General features: G+C 37.3%; 1 protein-coding gene across 3 annotated transcripts in view; it reads right to left on the bottom strand.

The window, feature by feature from the left end:
* Position 1: 1 nt before the first annotated feature.
* Positions 2–16,481, bottom strand: part of ankha (ANKH inorganic pyrophosphate transport regulator a) — a 32,470-nt gene continuing 15,990 nt past the window's right edge. The window contains exons 4-13 of one of the 3 annotated variants that reach the window (XM_084102764.1): positions 13,144–13,227; positions 11,677–11,847; positions 11,460–11,594; positions 11,285–11,377; positions 10,472–10,564; positions 7,222–7,351; positions 6,999–7,122; positions 2,442–2,541; positions 940–1,098; positions 2–803 (exon numbers count right to left, since the gene is read on the bottom strand). In XM_084102764.1, the coding sequence (XP_083958890.1) occupies positions 967–1,098; positions 2,442–2,541; positions 6,999–7,122; positions 7,222–7,351; positions 10,472–10,564; positions 11,285–11,377; positions 11,460–11,594; positions 11,677–11,847; positions 13,144–13,227 (1,062 nt within the window). In that variant the 3' untranslated portion in view covers positions 2–803; positions 940–966. Of the gene's footprint in view, positions 1,099–2,441; positions 2,542–6,998; positions 7,123–7,221; positions 7,352–10,471; positions 10,565–11,284; positions 11,378–11,459; positions 11,595–11,676; positions 11,848–13,143; positions 13,228–16,481 lie in introns of all 3 variants that reach the window. The other 2 variants (XM_084102763.1, XM_084102765.1) reach the window with 2 other exon arrangements.

The following is a 16,481-nucleotide window of genomic DNA, read 5'->3' as shown; positions in this document are numbered from 1 at the left end:
CTCCAGCCTTTCACTTTAATATGCACAAAACAGATGCAAAACAGAAATGCAAAAAAGGACAGCTTTAGCCCAACATTTAATATACACAATGCATTCATAAGGTGCTTAGTTTATTTGTATGTGCCGACATATGATCTGTCATTCAGTTAGGCCACAAGCACCGAGTAACAAGTAAAGCAGGCCCTAAAAACTCACAAAATGACATTCCATTTAGTATTTTAACAAAAGAGGTATTGAAAGAAAAGTGTATAGTACATTTCTAAGATCTGGAAAATGAAATAAAATGGATTCTATAATGTGGTCCCAGCACAAAATACTGGATCAGATGACTTGATCAGAAATGATGTTCATGCGTTCATAAATATAGTCTACTGTACTTCGGTACTGTACTATAACTCCATAGTGACATTTGCAAAGTATACAACATTTGTGCAGTGAATACAAAAATAAATCAATTGAAATATACTATCAAATCTAGTCTGTGCCACAAGTCAGTAAAAGATATTCCTTCTAAGCAATTTATAATACACTTATTCATTGTGCGTCTCAATACAAGAGGAAAACGTTATGTCTCAGGGTCAAAGTTCAGCAGATAACAGGTCTGTCATTAAAACATCTTTCAAGCCTGTTTGTGATGCACTCTTTCTCCATTCACAGGCTGAAGAACAGGAACTCTGGAAGACGTCTGTAAAAATGCCTCAGTTTAAAAAGTGCAGGAGTGCATTTGATGTAGACATGCAAATCTGCTCATTCTACCCCATACAATCTCACCGTTCCCCTGGGGTAATGCAGAGATTGTAGACCTGTAGAAACATTAGTTCTATAGAATAAAGTCCTAGTTAAAACTTATTGTCAAAAATCCAACACACTGCACTGCTGCAGAGATCCACCTCTTCACCATCTCCAAATGAAAGAAAAAACATGTGTACAGTATTCTACCCTTGCTTTTTCTTTCCATGCTTTGATTCACTCATCTTCTCTTTCCGTCAGCTCATTCTCAGCCTCTTCAATGACGTCTAACTCTGTCCTGGAAGTGATTTCAGTCATCGGGGAAGAGTTATTCTCCTCCACAACCATTTCTGCTTCTGGGGTTTTCTTCTGACAACACAAATTGACAATAATAAATATTGCAGAATAGATACTGAACACGAGTATGTTAAAAGTCTAGGACCATTGAGACTATAATACTCCTGATTTGCGTTAAACGGACTCCATGCGCAACTGATTTCAGGTGTTGTGTATGAAAATTGTGACAAAATTAAGCTTTATTTTTAATTAAAATATACATTATACAAATATATTATAAAATTGTTATATGTTTAGTTGTTTACTAAGTTTACAATGTTTAGTAAGTTACTCTAAAAAAGTAATTAATTACTGGGTAATTACATCTTCAATCGTGTAATTAGATTACTGTACAAATTACTCTCTCTAAAAAGTATTGCATTACTTATTACTTTCTAAATCCTAATCAACTTCACCCAGTTGAGCAATACAAGGATAGACATGAAACTGCTCTTTTAGTTCCTTCACATAATTCTTGAACTGACCAAAGTATTTAAAGGGAGAAGGTTACATTAAAAACACACATTTTAACATATTTTTTTATTTTTTATGTTAAATCCACTATTGTTTTATATAGAATTGTTCTATAGTTTATACAGTATTTAATGCAACTACATCAGAAGTAACTAATTCAATTACAGAAAAAATGTTAAATGTAAAAATGTTAATTAAATTGAATCCCCTGGCGTAAACCTGTGATACTTTCAAAACATTATTTTTTTTCACAGCAACAGCTCAACCAATGGTGTGAGTTTAGGCTGGGCAACTTGTTTGAAAATAATCATTATTTTCTGCATGTTTGTGACTCTAGAAGCACAGAAATTATACAGTTCCCTTTTAACCAGTTATTGTATCCAACTTCACATATCCACCTTATTTTTAGCGTAAGAGCAGGTTGACCAATTGTAATCTGAATGTGCAAGGCGTCCGGTGTTATTTGCTTCTAGCTATTTTACCAGTCCATTATGGCTTGATGTTGCAAACTGGTATTTATCATATTTAAAAAAAAAAGTATTATCATAAACATATCTTTTACTGCACTTTGTTATTCTTGTAGCTATTTATCTATAGTGCCTAATAATTTGTAAGTCTCACACAACTGAGCTGGATAATGGCACTATTGTCTTCTGTATTTATTAATTAATTAATTTTAAAATTGATTAACTTTACACAGTTATTGACCTGAACTTAATCAACACTGAACTGATTTGAGCTGAATATTTCAAGAAGTTTGCATCATTGATTCTGTTATTTTCCTGTTTATTACTGCGATACTGCTTTGAAACAATCTGTATTGTATCACTTCTGCATTGAAAATAAGGTAGTACACCAGCTTTAATATTTCTGCAGAACTGTTGACTTTCACGGTCCCTCACCTGTTTTCGGTATACATAACAGGCAGCCACTGCAACCATGGTGGATTCTCCCACAAATCCTGCTAATAAAGACCCCACTCCCAGCGTGGCACCATGCACCCTGCAACAAACAACATTAACATGACAAATGTGGTTTCAATACAGTACCAGCAGAAAAAAACAATTTAATGCTGTACAGTTGCAACACAATGTTGCTCTAATCAACAAACCATAAAGTCCCCCTGTAGTCAACAACTGTATCCCTTAAAACTAATCTTTGGTCACCAAACTGACATATTTAAACATTTTTTTCCTTTGAACATTTTTTATTCATGTCTTAAAATAGCTTGAATGTAACTCTATACCCTTGCTTCATGAAACCATGAATAAATTAGCCCCGCCTCCACTCACTCACACCAGCTCAGAATACCTGATCCACTCGGTCACCTTTACTGTAGTAAACGCTGCACAATGGCAAGTGGAAATACTGGTTTAATTCAGGCCAATATGTTTGAACCAGAAACTGATTCAGAAGAAGAAGTGGAAGAGTGAATCATACAGCCTCGTAATCGTATACAAGCCGATGTATCAGAATGTTATGAGTTTTATGCATCGCTCTCTACAACGTCGGATACATAACGATAATAACAGCTGCCTTCTAAAAATCAGTATCCTTAGAAACGCTTTGAACATAATAGAACGTCAGTAGAGAAAGGCATTTAGTTCATCATAACATCGTAATATACATCATATATATATATATATATATTTTTTTCACCCACTATATTGCTAAATGTACCCGATTTTTCATATCAACAGAAAAATATACTGGAATAACCTGGGCCCGGTTCCCCAAAATGTTCTTAGCGCCAAGTAGTTCTTAACCTATTCCTTAACCTCTCTCTTAAAGGTCCCGTATTATGCCCCTTTTCACAAGATGCAAAATAAGTCTCTGATGTCCCCAGAGTGTGTATGTGAAGTTTCAGCTCAAAATACCCAACAGATCATTTTTTACAGCATGTTTAAATTGTCATTTTTTGGGGCACAGAAAAACGCGCTGGTTTAGTGTGTGCCCTTTAAATGCAAATAAGCTGCTGCTGGACGACCCAGGGGGCGGAGCTTCATGAGCTCGCACTCAGTCTGTCAGGACAATTTCATCTCACGGAATGATGATAATATCAGAAACTCTCAGTAACAGTGTTCATTTCGAGTCGACAATAATGCCTACAGAGTCAGAGTGCTGTATAGAGATGAAACAGGTATAGTTTAGTAGTTTAATTACGGTTATTATAACGTATTTGTCATCTGCTTGTATGTATCCATTATTTATTAATAGCCTACAAGTCTGCTGTCTGAATGATGATCAAACATATACTGATGAGTTTAATAAAGTTTATTATAAATCACACAAAAGATGAAGCGTCAGTTTTACTTCAGAAAATCACTGTAAGAGCTGAGTAAACACAGTAAGTTATAAGAAGTGCGCAAGTACATAAACAAATTTCGGTAGAGTTGAGGGAGCATTCCTGTGGGCGGAGGTTAGTCAAAAAACTGTTCTAGTGACGTCATTAAAGAAGGAAGTAGAGGGATGTAGTCCAAACGGGCCGTTCGCTGTAGGCGACTTCTGTTAAATAAAATATCTCGCTTGGCATTGAACTTTGAGCTTTATAATTTTACAGATATTATTTATGCTCTAACAGCAACATTACACACTAACTAAAGTTTGAAACATGGGATCATGAAGAACGGGACCTTTAACATTATGGCACGATTCCCGACACGTTTGTACACTAAGTATATCTTCTGTAAGTCACACTTTCGTAAGGTTGGTCTGGACCACTCTTAGCTTTACCTTATCACTGTTTCAGGTCTATACGAATATAATTCTGAAGTTTTAAAGGGCACCTATTATGCAAAATTCACTTTTACATGGTGAACATAAATGTGTGTTGGCAGTGTGTGAGCAAAACCACCCTAGAATGATAAAAATCCACCCAGTGTTTTTTTTACAATATCAATAAATCATAAGCACTGTCTCAGAATGAGCTGTTCTCAGATTCGGTGCAATGTGACGTAGAATTGCGCAGGCCCCTCCCACGACGGTTGATTGACACTTCAGTTTGAGCCTAGACCTGCCCCTGAGTGAGCTGGACACAGAATCCGCCATTGTTCGACGCTTGAGCAGCTGTAGACAAGAATGTCTCCTAAGCGATTGAGGTGTGTTGTTGTTGGATGTAAGAATGAACATAGCAGTCTTCATTTACTCTCGTTGTTACTCGAGGATGGATCTGTACTGTTTCGTGATCCAGCTTACGGTCTTCAGAGCAACAGGCCTAACGTTACTGACCACGGCAGAGATGAAAGTGAGAGCGCGCTCTTTATGACAGCTCATCGAGTCGTTTTACGGATATAAGGTTTACCAGTTTATTTAGCACCCACTGAAAAGGTGTGTCTATATTTGTTTACTGTTAGTTCTAACGAGTGTTTTGTGTATTTCGCTGTGTATGTTGTTGATAATGAAAGGGAGGGAGAGAGAGAGAGTTTATGGATAAGACTTTAATGCTCACTTCTTATACTATGTTTATTCAGCTCTTACTGTGATTCTCTGGAGTAAAACTAACGCTCATCTTTTGTGTGATGTACAATAAACTTCACTGAACTCATCAGTATATTTTGGTCATCATTCGGACGGGTTTTGCTACAGCAGGCTTGTATTAGTGGATAAAAGCAGATGACAAATAAGTTATAACCATAATTAAACTAAACTATACCTGTTCTATCTCTATACAGCATATATTCTCTGGCTCTGTGATGAAATGAACACCGCAACTGAGAGTTTCTGTTCTGATATTATCAGATGAGATTGTCCTGGCTCAAGCGCAAGCTCGTGAAGCTCCTCCCCCTGTGACGTGCAGCAGCAGTTAATTTGCATTTAAAGGGCACACACTAAAACAGCGCGTTTTTCTGAGCCCCAAAAAATGACAATTTAAACATGCTGTAAAAAATGATCTGTTGGGTATTTTGAGCTGAAACTTCACATACACACTCTGGGGACATCAGAGACTTATTTTACATCTTGTGAAAAGAGTCATAATAGGTGCCCTTTAATACACCCAGACAGTTAGGCTAATTCAAGTTAGTGTTTTCATGCAAAGAATAAAATTGTCATTACACTGATTGTTGTTAGATTTTTAATTATATTATTATACAATATTATTAATTTAATTAAAAAGCGCTTTTAAAGGCTAGTGAAAGCATAGGCTACTGTCAGTTAAGTCCTATTCGGACGCTAATATTGTTTTTCATGGGCTTGTATGGTATTTTAAACATTTACAGGGGTGAGTCGGTGATTTTAGTGCCGTCCGAATCCATAATATCAGTGTTTTTTCCTCACCCAACCCGCGTAAAAATCCCTGGCCAAATTAGTACCTACTGTTTTTTGACAAACAGGTTGTGTGGTAATTTAATTGCCGTCTGATTCCACATCTCTGAGTTTACAAGAAGAGATACAAAATCCACTGTTTAAACCCTTTTTGATCACTGCCGAGCACCGAGATGTAGGCCTACACTTTTATTACTGAAATGCTGGAAAGTATTTCCAAGAACAATATTTCATTGCAGCTCCACCTCAGCGAACAAAAATGGAAAAGAGAAGAAAGCACGTACAAATTTGAAATGGTTATTATGGCAGCAATATATGATACAATTTAAAAATATGTAGGCTAGGCTATTATAGTTTGGATTATTTTTTATAATATCCCATGAGTCCTAATAAATGCAATTTCAACTATTTCTGAAGTGCTTCTTTTATAAAGAACACCGCTTTCTCACATAAACAGCCCCTGCACGAGAGAATAATTGATTCTCGAGCCATCGATATCAACCAATTCAGCACCATCGCCACGGACAGCACCCAGTAACGTCGTACGTAAGAAGGTATATCTTAAGCAGCTTCCTAAGGTATGGTTCGGGGAACACACTTAGGAACATAAACAACTTTGGTAAGATATATCTTTCAAGTCTTCTTAGCGCGCTAAGAGTGAGCGTTATCGGGGAACCGGGCCCTGGTTTCTCTTGAGACTCCCCTGCTTCGCAGCATAGTTAATGATATGCTAAAGCCCGCCCCCCAAGTGAAGTGATTGATTACAAGGTAGTTTGTGACGCAAGGAACACCAGCGATTTCAAACCACGTTTTCTTTTTTCACTGCAGTTTTAATGAGAAAATGGTGTTGACATGAATTTGCACATGGTTTGTCTTAAAACACATTAAAAACACCACATAGACATATAAACAACATTAAAAACTTGATTTTCACTACAGGTGGTCTTTAAAGAACAATTTTCTGAGTTGATTTTAAACGTTGCTGCAGCAGTCTGCATAAGCTCTAGAGCGGAGTCATAATTAATTCACAAAATGCAGACAGGGATTTAAATTGGTTTATTTTTAAACCCACTAAAAATTCAGAGGCAGTATGACAGCTAATTACTTCACAGATCGCATACTGAGCAGAAGCACATTCCCAAGATATTTAAATGAGGATAATTTAGCATATTTGCATATTCCTACAGTATACCAACCCCATGTATGGCAGCACCAGAAGACTGGAGATGAGCACAACGATGCGCAGAACTGAACTAGGTGCCAGGACGAAAGTTTTCTTCAACGTCATTAACCAGCCTGTTAGATGAGCTCGAATCGTAACTGTACACACAAGACACAAGGTCACATTGATGTAAGGCACTGCATATGATATAAGGTTGTATATAAAGTTAAAATGTAAAATAAGAGACTTAATGGTACCAGGTAGAGGGAAGAAGGAAAAGACTCTCAGTGGAATGATGCAGAGCTGAGCGAAGGACGTGTCCACCGCGATGACATCTACCAGGATGCGCTCAGAAACATGAGGGGTCCAGAATATAATCAAACACATCTGGCAAAACACAGACATAGACATAGCAAAATTACACTTTTTCTGTCCAGTGGTAACTGTGTGTGCACAAATCACTTCATTTATCAGTTGTGTGTCAAAATGCCAAATTACAAAAAAGTGACATGGTAACGCATTAGTTAATGCATTGGGTGGCCATGAACTAACATTTATCAAGTTAATTCATAAATATTTAATTGTTTATTGTTAATTCATATTTGTTCATAAAACATGACATTTACATTCATTTAGTAAACACTTTTATACAAAGTGACTTACAAATGAGGAATACAATGAACTAAAATGAATGATTCAATTTATTTTAAATAACCTGAAATATGTTATATTTATATGTTATATCACTGTGAGATATACATATACTGTATGCAAGAATATAGTATTACAATTTAAAATAACGGTTTGTATTTTAATATATTTTAAAATGTAATTCATTTTAAGCCGCCAGTCTTCTTAGTTCATGCTTACTGAAGGGTTACAAATTTAAGAATCTATTTCAAATATGCTTCTGTACATAACATCATGGTAAAGAATCTTTTAAGGTTAAGATCTCAGCAAAGTTGCAATTTCTGTTCTCTTCTTATTGTCAGACTGATGGGATTAGCACACGAATGATTCACTGAGAATCTCACCTTTTGTTCTGCAAATGGCTTTCGGACCCAAATGGCTCTTGGAGCCTTATGCTGATTGAATTAGGATGGGCCAGACCCTCAGTCTAGGGTGTTACCTTAACCTGTATACTTAATTTGCATGCTTTGTTCAGAATCTCCACCTCTATGTAATCCCTCCCCCTTGGAATGTATATAACTACAATGCATACTGTATTAGAGTTAGATCATGTTGGAAGTACTACAGCAACGTACAGCGGAGTTCTCAATAAAGAATAACTTCCGTTGAACGCGATCCCAACTGTCTCCTGGTCTCTGCTTCGATGAAAGAAAACTTTACAACACTACCTAATGCATTACTTCTTCAGTGACACATGATCCTTCAGAAATCAGTCTAAAATGCTGATTTGGTGCTCATGAAACATGTTTGTTTCTCCAACAGCTGTGCAGCTTAATATTTTTGTGGACCACGATTCCTTCTTTTCAAGATCTGATGAAAAGAAAGTTTAAAAGAACAGCATTTACTGTATTTAAAATGGAAATATGGTAACACTTTCGTTTAGGGTATATTGCATATTACTAGGATATACTTATAAGCACATATTAATGCCTTATTCTGCATGACCATATTCTACATCCTTACCCAATACCCAATACCTACACTTAACAACTACCTTGCTAACTATTAAAAAGCAGTAATTATTTTAAGTTTATTGAGGCAAAAGTCGTAATTAATAGTTAGTTAATAGTGAAAACTGGACCCTAAACTAAAGTGTGACCAGAAATCTTATATAACATTATACATTTCTTTACTGTCACGTTTGATCAATTTAATGTGTCCTTACTAAATAAATTTTTTTTTTTTTTTTTTTTTTTTTTTAATTACCCAAACCTTTGAACGGTAGTGTGTATCTAATGTTAACGAATTGAACCTTATTGTGTGTCAATGAAATAAAAATGTGCACCATGATATGCATTTTGTCTAGGATACGTTTTTGTGTCACTCCATCACCCTTAATCTTGGATGTGCCAGTTAGTTTTGACTGTGTCTTTGTTATGAGAATCTTCTCATTCCAGCAAGACCAGATTATACAATTGTCTCACGCCAGGCCTGCTCGACGCCCTGCCTACGGGCATTCCTCTCTTCTGGCACAATCGAGTCAGACAAAGGCCTGGCGTGCCTGTTTACAATGAAAGATACTCCGATGGGCTTGAGTCATATAATCTTCACTTGGCTTTGACCTTCACTGCTCACTCCTCACCACAGTTCTAGCCACAAACCCCCGTAGTAATTTTAGTTTTTCCTCAGCCTTTCACACTCTGAAAACCAAACCAAGCGTAACGATTTTGCACTGTCAAAAACAATACAGTAAACAGACCAGCAGATCAATGCATGGCTATAAAGACAGACATATCAAGTTTATGAGTTTGCAACATTAACATCAAGGAGCATTTCTGTAGCTATTGTTTAGGATATGTGAATTCCAATTTAAAAATCCTCCAGGAAAGCTGCCAAAGATCTTCAGGCTGTTTTAAGACGTCTCGACTGGCATAGGTGTTGCATTTCCATTCAGAAAAGAGGGTGTGCATTGAAAGTTGTTAATTTGTGCTTTTAATTTGTGCTATTTAATTAACACATCGACAAGTCATGTCACGGAAAACAAAAACAAAACTGTGTCCATCCAAGCTCTATAGTTTGTTCTGTATTTTGCTTTTTCACAAAAAGGGTACATTGTTTATCCTGACTGCATATTGTAAAAACAAAACAAAAAACTTTTTTTATATTATTTTTTATTTTTATTATAAAGTAAAAACCTTCTCCATGTGTGTAACATCTGCTTTCCAACAGCGCTGTTGGACTTGCATTATATAAACTGACTCATTTTAGCTAGTTGTTTTTTTGTCGTCAGGCCCTGAGGTAAAAGCAAAACAAGTAAACAGATGAAAACCCTTACGACCTAGGTGGGAACTGAAATCAGTGTTTACTGGTTTTATGGCATGTGAAAAATGCACAGTGTTTTTTGTTTTACTGTTGGTGACAGTTAAAGAGCTAGTTCACCCAAAAATCTAGTCAACACTTACTCACCCTCAAGTTGTTCCAAACCTGCATGAGTTTCTTTTAACAGAAAGAATGTTGTGCACATTTATCATATCATATTTTGAAGAATATTGGTAACCTGACAGTTGGCGGTAGCCATTGATTTTCCATAGTATTTTTTTTTCCTACCTATGAAGTCAATGGCTACCAATATTCTTCAAAATATCTTCTTTTGTGTTCAGCAGAAGAAAGAAAGTCATACAGGTTTGGAACAACTTGAGGGTGAGTAAATGATGATGGAATTTTCATTTTTGGGTGAACTATTTACCAGGGGTGCCATTAATTCTGACCACACTTTGGATCAATTTAATGCATACTTGCTGAATAAAAGTATTAGTTTCTTTAAAAAAAAACAGTGACCCCACCCACACATTGAGATGTTTGATAAAGAGATCTTACCATTAAGGAGAGAATAAAACAGCAGAGAGTGAACCTCTTGATGTGTGATGTGTTGACTGTCAGACCATTGGCAAACTTATTGGTAGGGTTATTCTGTAAAAAAAAATAAAAAGGAGTACAGATAAATGTTTATTATCCTCAAAATAAAAAATAAAAAATGAGTTTTGGAAAGATTTAACAAAGAAGGACAAAGCAATGTAATATTTTCAATCCATGCTTGAAAACATTTAATTTGACATCATCCATCAAACCATCTAAAAGCAAAAAGTGTTTTCACACCCAAAACACAAAAATGTGCATCAACCATTAAAAAAAAAAAGTTGTTGTCTTTCTCGCCTATCAGAAGAACACTGAGTGGTAGTGATGGCAAAAACAGCATTTAAAAGTTACAAAACAAGTTCTCCCCAACCTAAACCCATTCAAACTCACCGACCCAACAACCCTAATGAGAGAACACAACACGAAAACCCAAATAAGTTGGACATATATATGGCTTATGAAGAATCAGAAGGAGACTATGATTCAGACACCACATCAGGCACGTCTGACTGTGCAGGTCTTTCAATGGTATGTAATTACAGGTCTTCAGGATGAGGCATTTTCTGGTGAACTCTATTCATCGGGTGTTGACTACAAACTTGTCAAAGCCTCAGGAAAAACCAAACATACAAAAGTTCCAAAGGTCTTATATAAAAACTCATACCAAACAACAAAAGACAATTATATATTTTTTGCCAGTGAAAAAAATTCTGTGATATTCAGGGTGCTTGTGAGGGCATTGCTGTGCAATTGATAGTAAAAACTACCACTTACCTTATCAAAAGCTGGGTAGACGGCACGTAGTTCTGTTAACCAGCCGTAGGGCACGTGACCCACCGGATATGTAGCTGTGAGGACTGCTACCGCCTAGCAAACGCACACAATTCAGTTACAGATTGCTGTGTTTTACTGTTAGCTGCAGTACAAACTAGCGCCCATCAGTACTCACTTCAGTTGAAGCAGCGCTGCCCTTAAGGTCCCGAGAGACAAACAGATTGACAATGGGTCGGCTGATGCGCTGAGTGGCTAAAATAAGGGCAAGCGGCCACCAGAAACTAAGCATCTTCCTTATAGTGACATCGCCCTGAAAGTGACCATAAGTATAGTACTAAATATAGGAAGCAATTTTCCAATTTTTCTGCAAAAATCTGCTTTGATAAACGTACCCCCTGATCGAGACTGTTTGATTCAGGGATGTTGTCGTGGACGTTACAGTAGTAGCCCAGTCCTACGATAGTGAATCGCACCAGAGCTCCCATGTACAGAGAGAGAATGGGAATAAGAAGAGGCTCTAAACATTCCAGGTTGCTCTGGAGAAGGATCGCCACAAATATTATCTGCAGGTGAATAGGAAAGTAAGAATCAATTAAATATTAGGCAAGTTTAAGTACATGTTTAAACATGACAAACCTGCAAAAAAAATATATACATTCAATATTTAAAAAGGGTATAATCTATCTTAAATAAAAACAAATTACAAGATTTGCATATGCATGATGTGACAAAAATTTGTGAATATATAGATGAAATGTTAAAATATTCAGTATTCGTTTAATCAAATCATATTATTTTAATAATACTTTAAACTGATATTTTTATAAGATTATTATTATGATTACAAGTACAACAATAAGTGCACAATAAGTACAACACAAAAATGCATAAACATTTTAATGTAGTATAGCTTGATTAAAAATATTATAATAAATTATTATAATATTGCATGATTAAAAATATTATAATACATTATTATAATATTAATCATGCTATACACTACATTAAAATGTTTATGCATTTTTGTGTTGTACTTATTGTACCTTAATGATGTATGAATGTTTTTTTTATGACAACTTTAAAAAAAAAAAGTTAAATATTATTTTTTACTTATACACACTACCATTCAAAAGCTTTTTTTTGTTGAAAGAAACTAATATTTTTATTCAGCAAAGCATGCACTAAATTGACCAAAAGTGACAGTAAAGATGTTCATAATTCTTTATATATATATTTTTTTTTATTTCAAATGAATGCTGTTCTTTTGAACTTTCTATTCATTAAAGAATCATGAAGAAAAAACATATCAAGGTTTCTACAAAAAAAATATAAAGCACCACAGCACTGATAATACTGAAGACACTGAAGACTGGGGTAATGATGCTGAAATTTCAGCTTTGCTATCACAGGAATAAATTCCGTTTTAAAAAATGTTAAAATAGAAAACGGTTATTTATATTGTAATAATATCTCAAAATATTACTGTGAGCAAAATATCTTACCGACCCGAAACTTTTTAACATGATTGTATATACATATGTCATTTTACATTATTTTGGTAATAATGTCTCTATTTAAAGTCAGACAAAGACAATGTTGTGAAGTAGTCATTTTCCGTTGCTTGTTATAATAAGACTTTGTGCTAGTCAGAAGGCCAACATTGAGAAAGACACAACTAAGATTTTCTTTTTAATAAACTGCATTTTTACCATAACTTTATCTCCTCCTCCCTGCTTTTCTCTGCCACTTTGCTAGTTGAAAAGTTAACAAGCATCTAACTTTTGAATATCAGGCCTAAATATGACATTTCAAAGGTCACTACAACACTTTTTTTCATTTGTAGAACAGGGTATTATTACCTGCGTAACAACATCAGATATGGAGGCAGATCCTACTAGCAGACTGTACTTATGCTTCAGGAGGATGCCAGCATGAATCCACGCCTTTGCAGCAAAATCAAAACAGAACAAATTAAAAGAATATGTAACATGTATATTCAATTAAAAGCATTAAAGGGTTAGTTCACCCAAAAGTAAAAAAAATCTGTCATCATTTTACCATCATTACATTATTCTGCCTCGTGTAGTTTCAAACCCGTAACTTTCTTTAAATTTTGTTCATCTTCGAAACAAAGTGATGAAGATATTTTAAATGAAATCTGAGATATTTCTGTCCCTCCATTGACTGTATACACAACTACCACTTTGATGCTTCAAAAAGTTCACAAAGAGATTGTAAAACTATTCCATATTAGCTTATCTTTTATTATTAATAGTAAAATTCGGTCCGATTTTCCTGTGGCGTCTGTCGTTGCTATGCAACCATGTACTGCGCTCTCCACAACGACAAAGAAGTTTTAATAGCTAATGGATTTCCACCATCGAAAAACGCTTGCTGTAGCTCTGCTACTAGATTTATTTACGGAGAAGAAAAAAACACCCGTAGTTTGGGTGCACCCCCATCCTTCATGTTGACTCGCTGCGCCTGGAAAAAATGAGCGCGTCGCTTCAATTATTTGAAATAACGAACTTGAGCACGCAAAAGATGCGATATGTGAACGGCCCTTGGCGAGCTACCTCCAATCAGGCCACGAGCTACTGGTAGCTCGCGAGCGACGTGTTGGAGACCCCTGGTCTATGACATCACTACTAGTGCGACCCGGAAGTACAGTGAGGAAAATAAGTATTTGAACACCCTGCTATTTTGCAAGTTCTCCCACTTGGAAATCATGGAGGGGTCTGAAATTGTCATCGTAGGTGCATGTCCACTGTGAGAGACATAATCTAAAAAAAAAAATCCAGAAATCACAATATATGATTTTTTAACTATTTATTTGTATGATACAGCTGAAAATAAGTATTTGAACACCTGTCTATCAGCTAGAATTCGGACCCTCAAAGACCTTTTAGTCTGCCTTTAAAATGTCCACCTCCACTCCATTTATTATCCTAAATTAGATGCACCTGTTTGAGGTCGTTAGCTGCATAAAGACACCTGTCCACCCCATACAATCAGTAAGAATCCAACTACTAACATGGCCAAGACCAAAGAGCTGTCCAAAGACACTAGAGACAAAATTGTACACCTCCACAAGGCTGGAAAGGGCTACGGGGAAATTGCCAAGCAGCTTGGTGAAAAAAGGTCCACTGTTGGAGCAATCATTAGAAAATGGAAGCAGCTAAACATGACTGTCAATCTCCCTCGGACTGGGGCTCCATGCAAGATCTCACCTCGTGGGGTCTCAATGATCCTAGAGAAAGGTGAGAAATCAGCCCAGAACTACACGGGAGGAGCTGGTCAATGACCTGAAAAGAGCTGGGACCACCGATTCCAAGGTTACTGTTGGTAATACACTATGACGTCATGGTTTGAAATCATGCATGGCACGGAAGGTTCCCCTGCTTAAACCAGCACATGTCAAGGCCCGTCTTAAGTTTGCCAATGACCATTTGGATGATCCAGAGGAGTCATGGGAGAAAGTCATGTGGTCAGATGAGACCAAAATAGAACTTTTTGGTCATAATTCCACTAAACGTGTTTGGAGGAAGAAGAATGATGAGTACCATCCCAAGAACACCATCCCTAATGTGAAGCATGGGGGTGGTAGCATCATGCTTTGGGGGTGTTTTTCTGCACATGGGACAGGGCGACTGCACTGTATTAAGGAGAGGATGACCGGGGCCATGTATTGCGAGATTTTGGGGAACAACCTCCTTCCCTCAGTTAGAGCATTGAAGATGGGTCGAGGCTGGGTCTTCCAACATGACAATGACCCGAAGCACACAGCCAGGATAACCAAGGAGTGGCTCTGTAAGAAGCATATCAAGGTTCTGCCGTGGCCTAGCCAGTCTCCAGACCTAAACCCAATAGAGAATCTTTGGAGGGAGCTCAAACTCCGTGTTTCTCAGCGACAGCCCAGAAACCTGACTGATCTAGAGAAGATCTGTGTGGAGGAGTGGGCCAAAATCCCTCCTGCAGTGTGTGCAAACCTGGTGAAAAACTACAGGAAACGTTTGACCTCTGTAATTGCAAACAAAGGCTACTGTACCAAATATTAACATTGATTTTCTCAGGTGTTCAAATACTTATTTGCAGCTGTATCATACAAATAAATAGTTAAAAAATCATACATTGTGATTTCTGGATTTTTTTTTATAGATTATGTCTCTCACAGTGGACATGCACCTACGATGACAATTTCAGACCCCTCCATGATTTCTAAGTGGGAGAACTTGCAAAATAGCAGGGTGTTCAAATACTTATTTTCCTCACTGTATATAAGGGGAGCCTGGAGAACATGTCAACAACTTGGGACTGTTCAGCAGGCATCCCCGAGGCATGGCGAAAGACGCAGTGTCTCGTTCCCTGTTCTCAGGGAACAGAGGTTACAGTTGTAACCTAGACGCTCCCTTTCGAAAGGGAACTCGCACTGCATCAATGACGCAATGGGGAATGATATATCAACGCCACCATGCTGAGGGAATGCATGCAAAATTATGGCTGTGACAAAAAAAACGTAAAAAACCTCCGGTTTCACTGAAATGCCAAAAACACTCCCCTTTTGGGTCACATATGATGACACTGTCAGTGACAGTATTTGCCACTGCCTAAGGTATAAGCCTCAAAGAGGCCTCTGATACAATGAAAGCCTACCAAGGCTGCTCAAAGGTTTTGGAACCAACAACTTCCGTGGAAGGGGTTCCGTTAAGGGAATATGGCCAGGGGGTCCGAAAGGAGTCCCGTCCTGTCACTTTCTGAGGGGGACATGAAGTCAACCCCACATGCCACCAGGGAGGCTGAACTGGTCTCAACCTGTCTGTTTCCTAAACAGAGTCTCTAACATTACTTGCCTCACTTGTGGAGGCATCCGATAGGGAGGACTGCAGATAGTGACAGTAATCAATCACTCTCGTAAAGATCATAGAGACCTGGAGAGTAGGACTCAGCATAGCGCTTTCTAATAGTGCTTTTTCTACTCGATCCTGGATCTACACAGTGCTTCAGGGTCCTGTGGAGGCTGGGCACTCTGAAAGGGACCCTAATAAGGGGAGCACCTCCAGCTCTAAGGTTTACATTGCCAACAGGCAGTGTACTCAGCAGAAGTGCTATCGCCCCTTTAAAGCAAGGGGAGTACAGTCTTACACTACCGGACTATCGAGGAGGCCTACTATAAGGCCTACAGCTTCGAATGTCATGG

Source organism: Abramis brama (genome assembly GCF_963993115.1).
Source record: "Abramis brama genome assembly, chromosome: 24".
Classification (NCBI taxonomy): domain Eukaryota; kingdom Metazoa; phylum Chordata; class Actinopteri; order Cypriniformes; family Leuciscidae; genus Abramis; species Abramis brama.
This window is presented reverse-complemented; position numbering and strand designations above follow the sequence as displayed.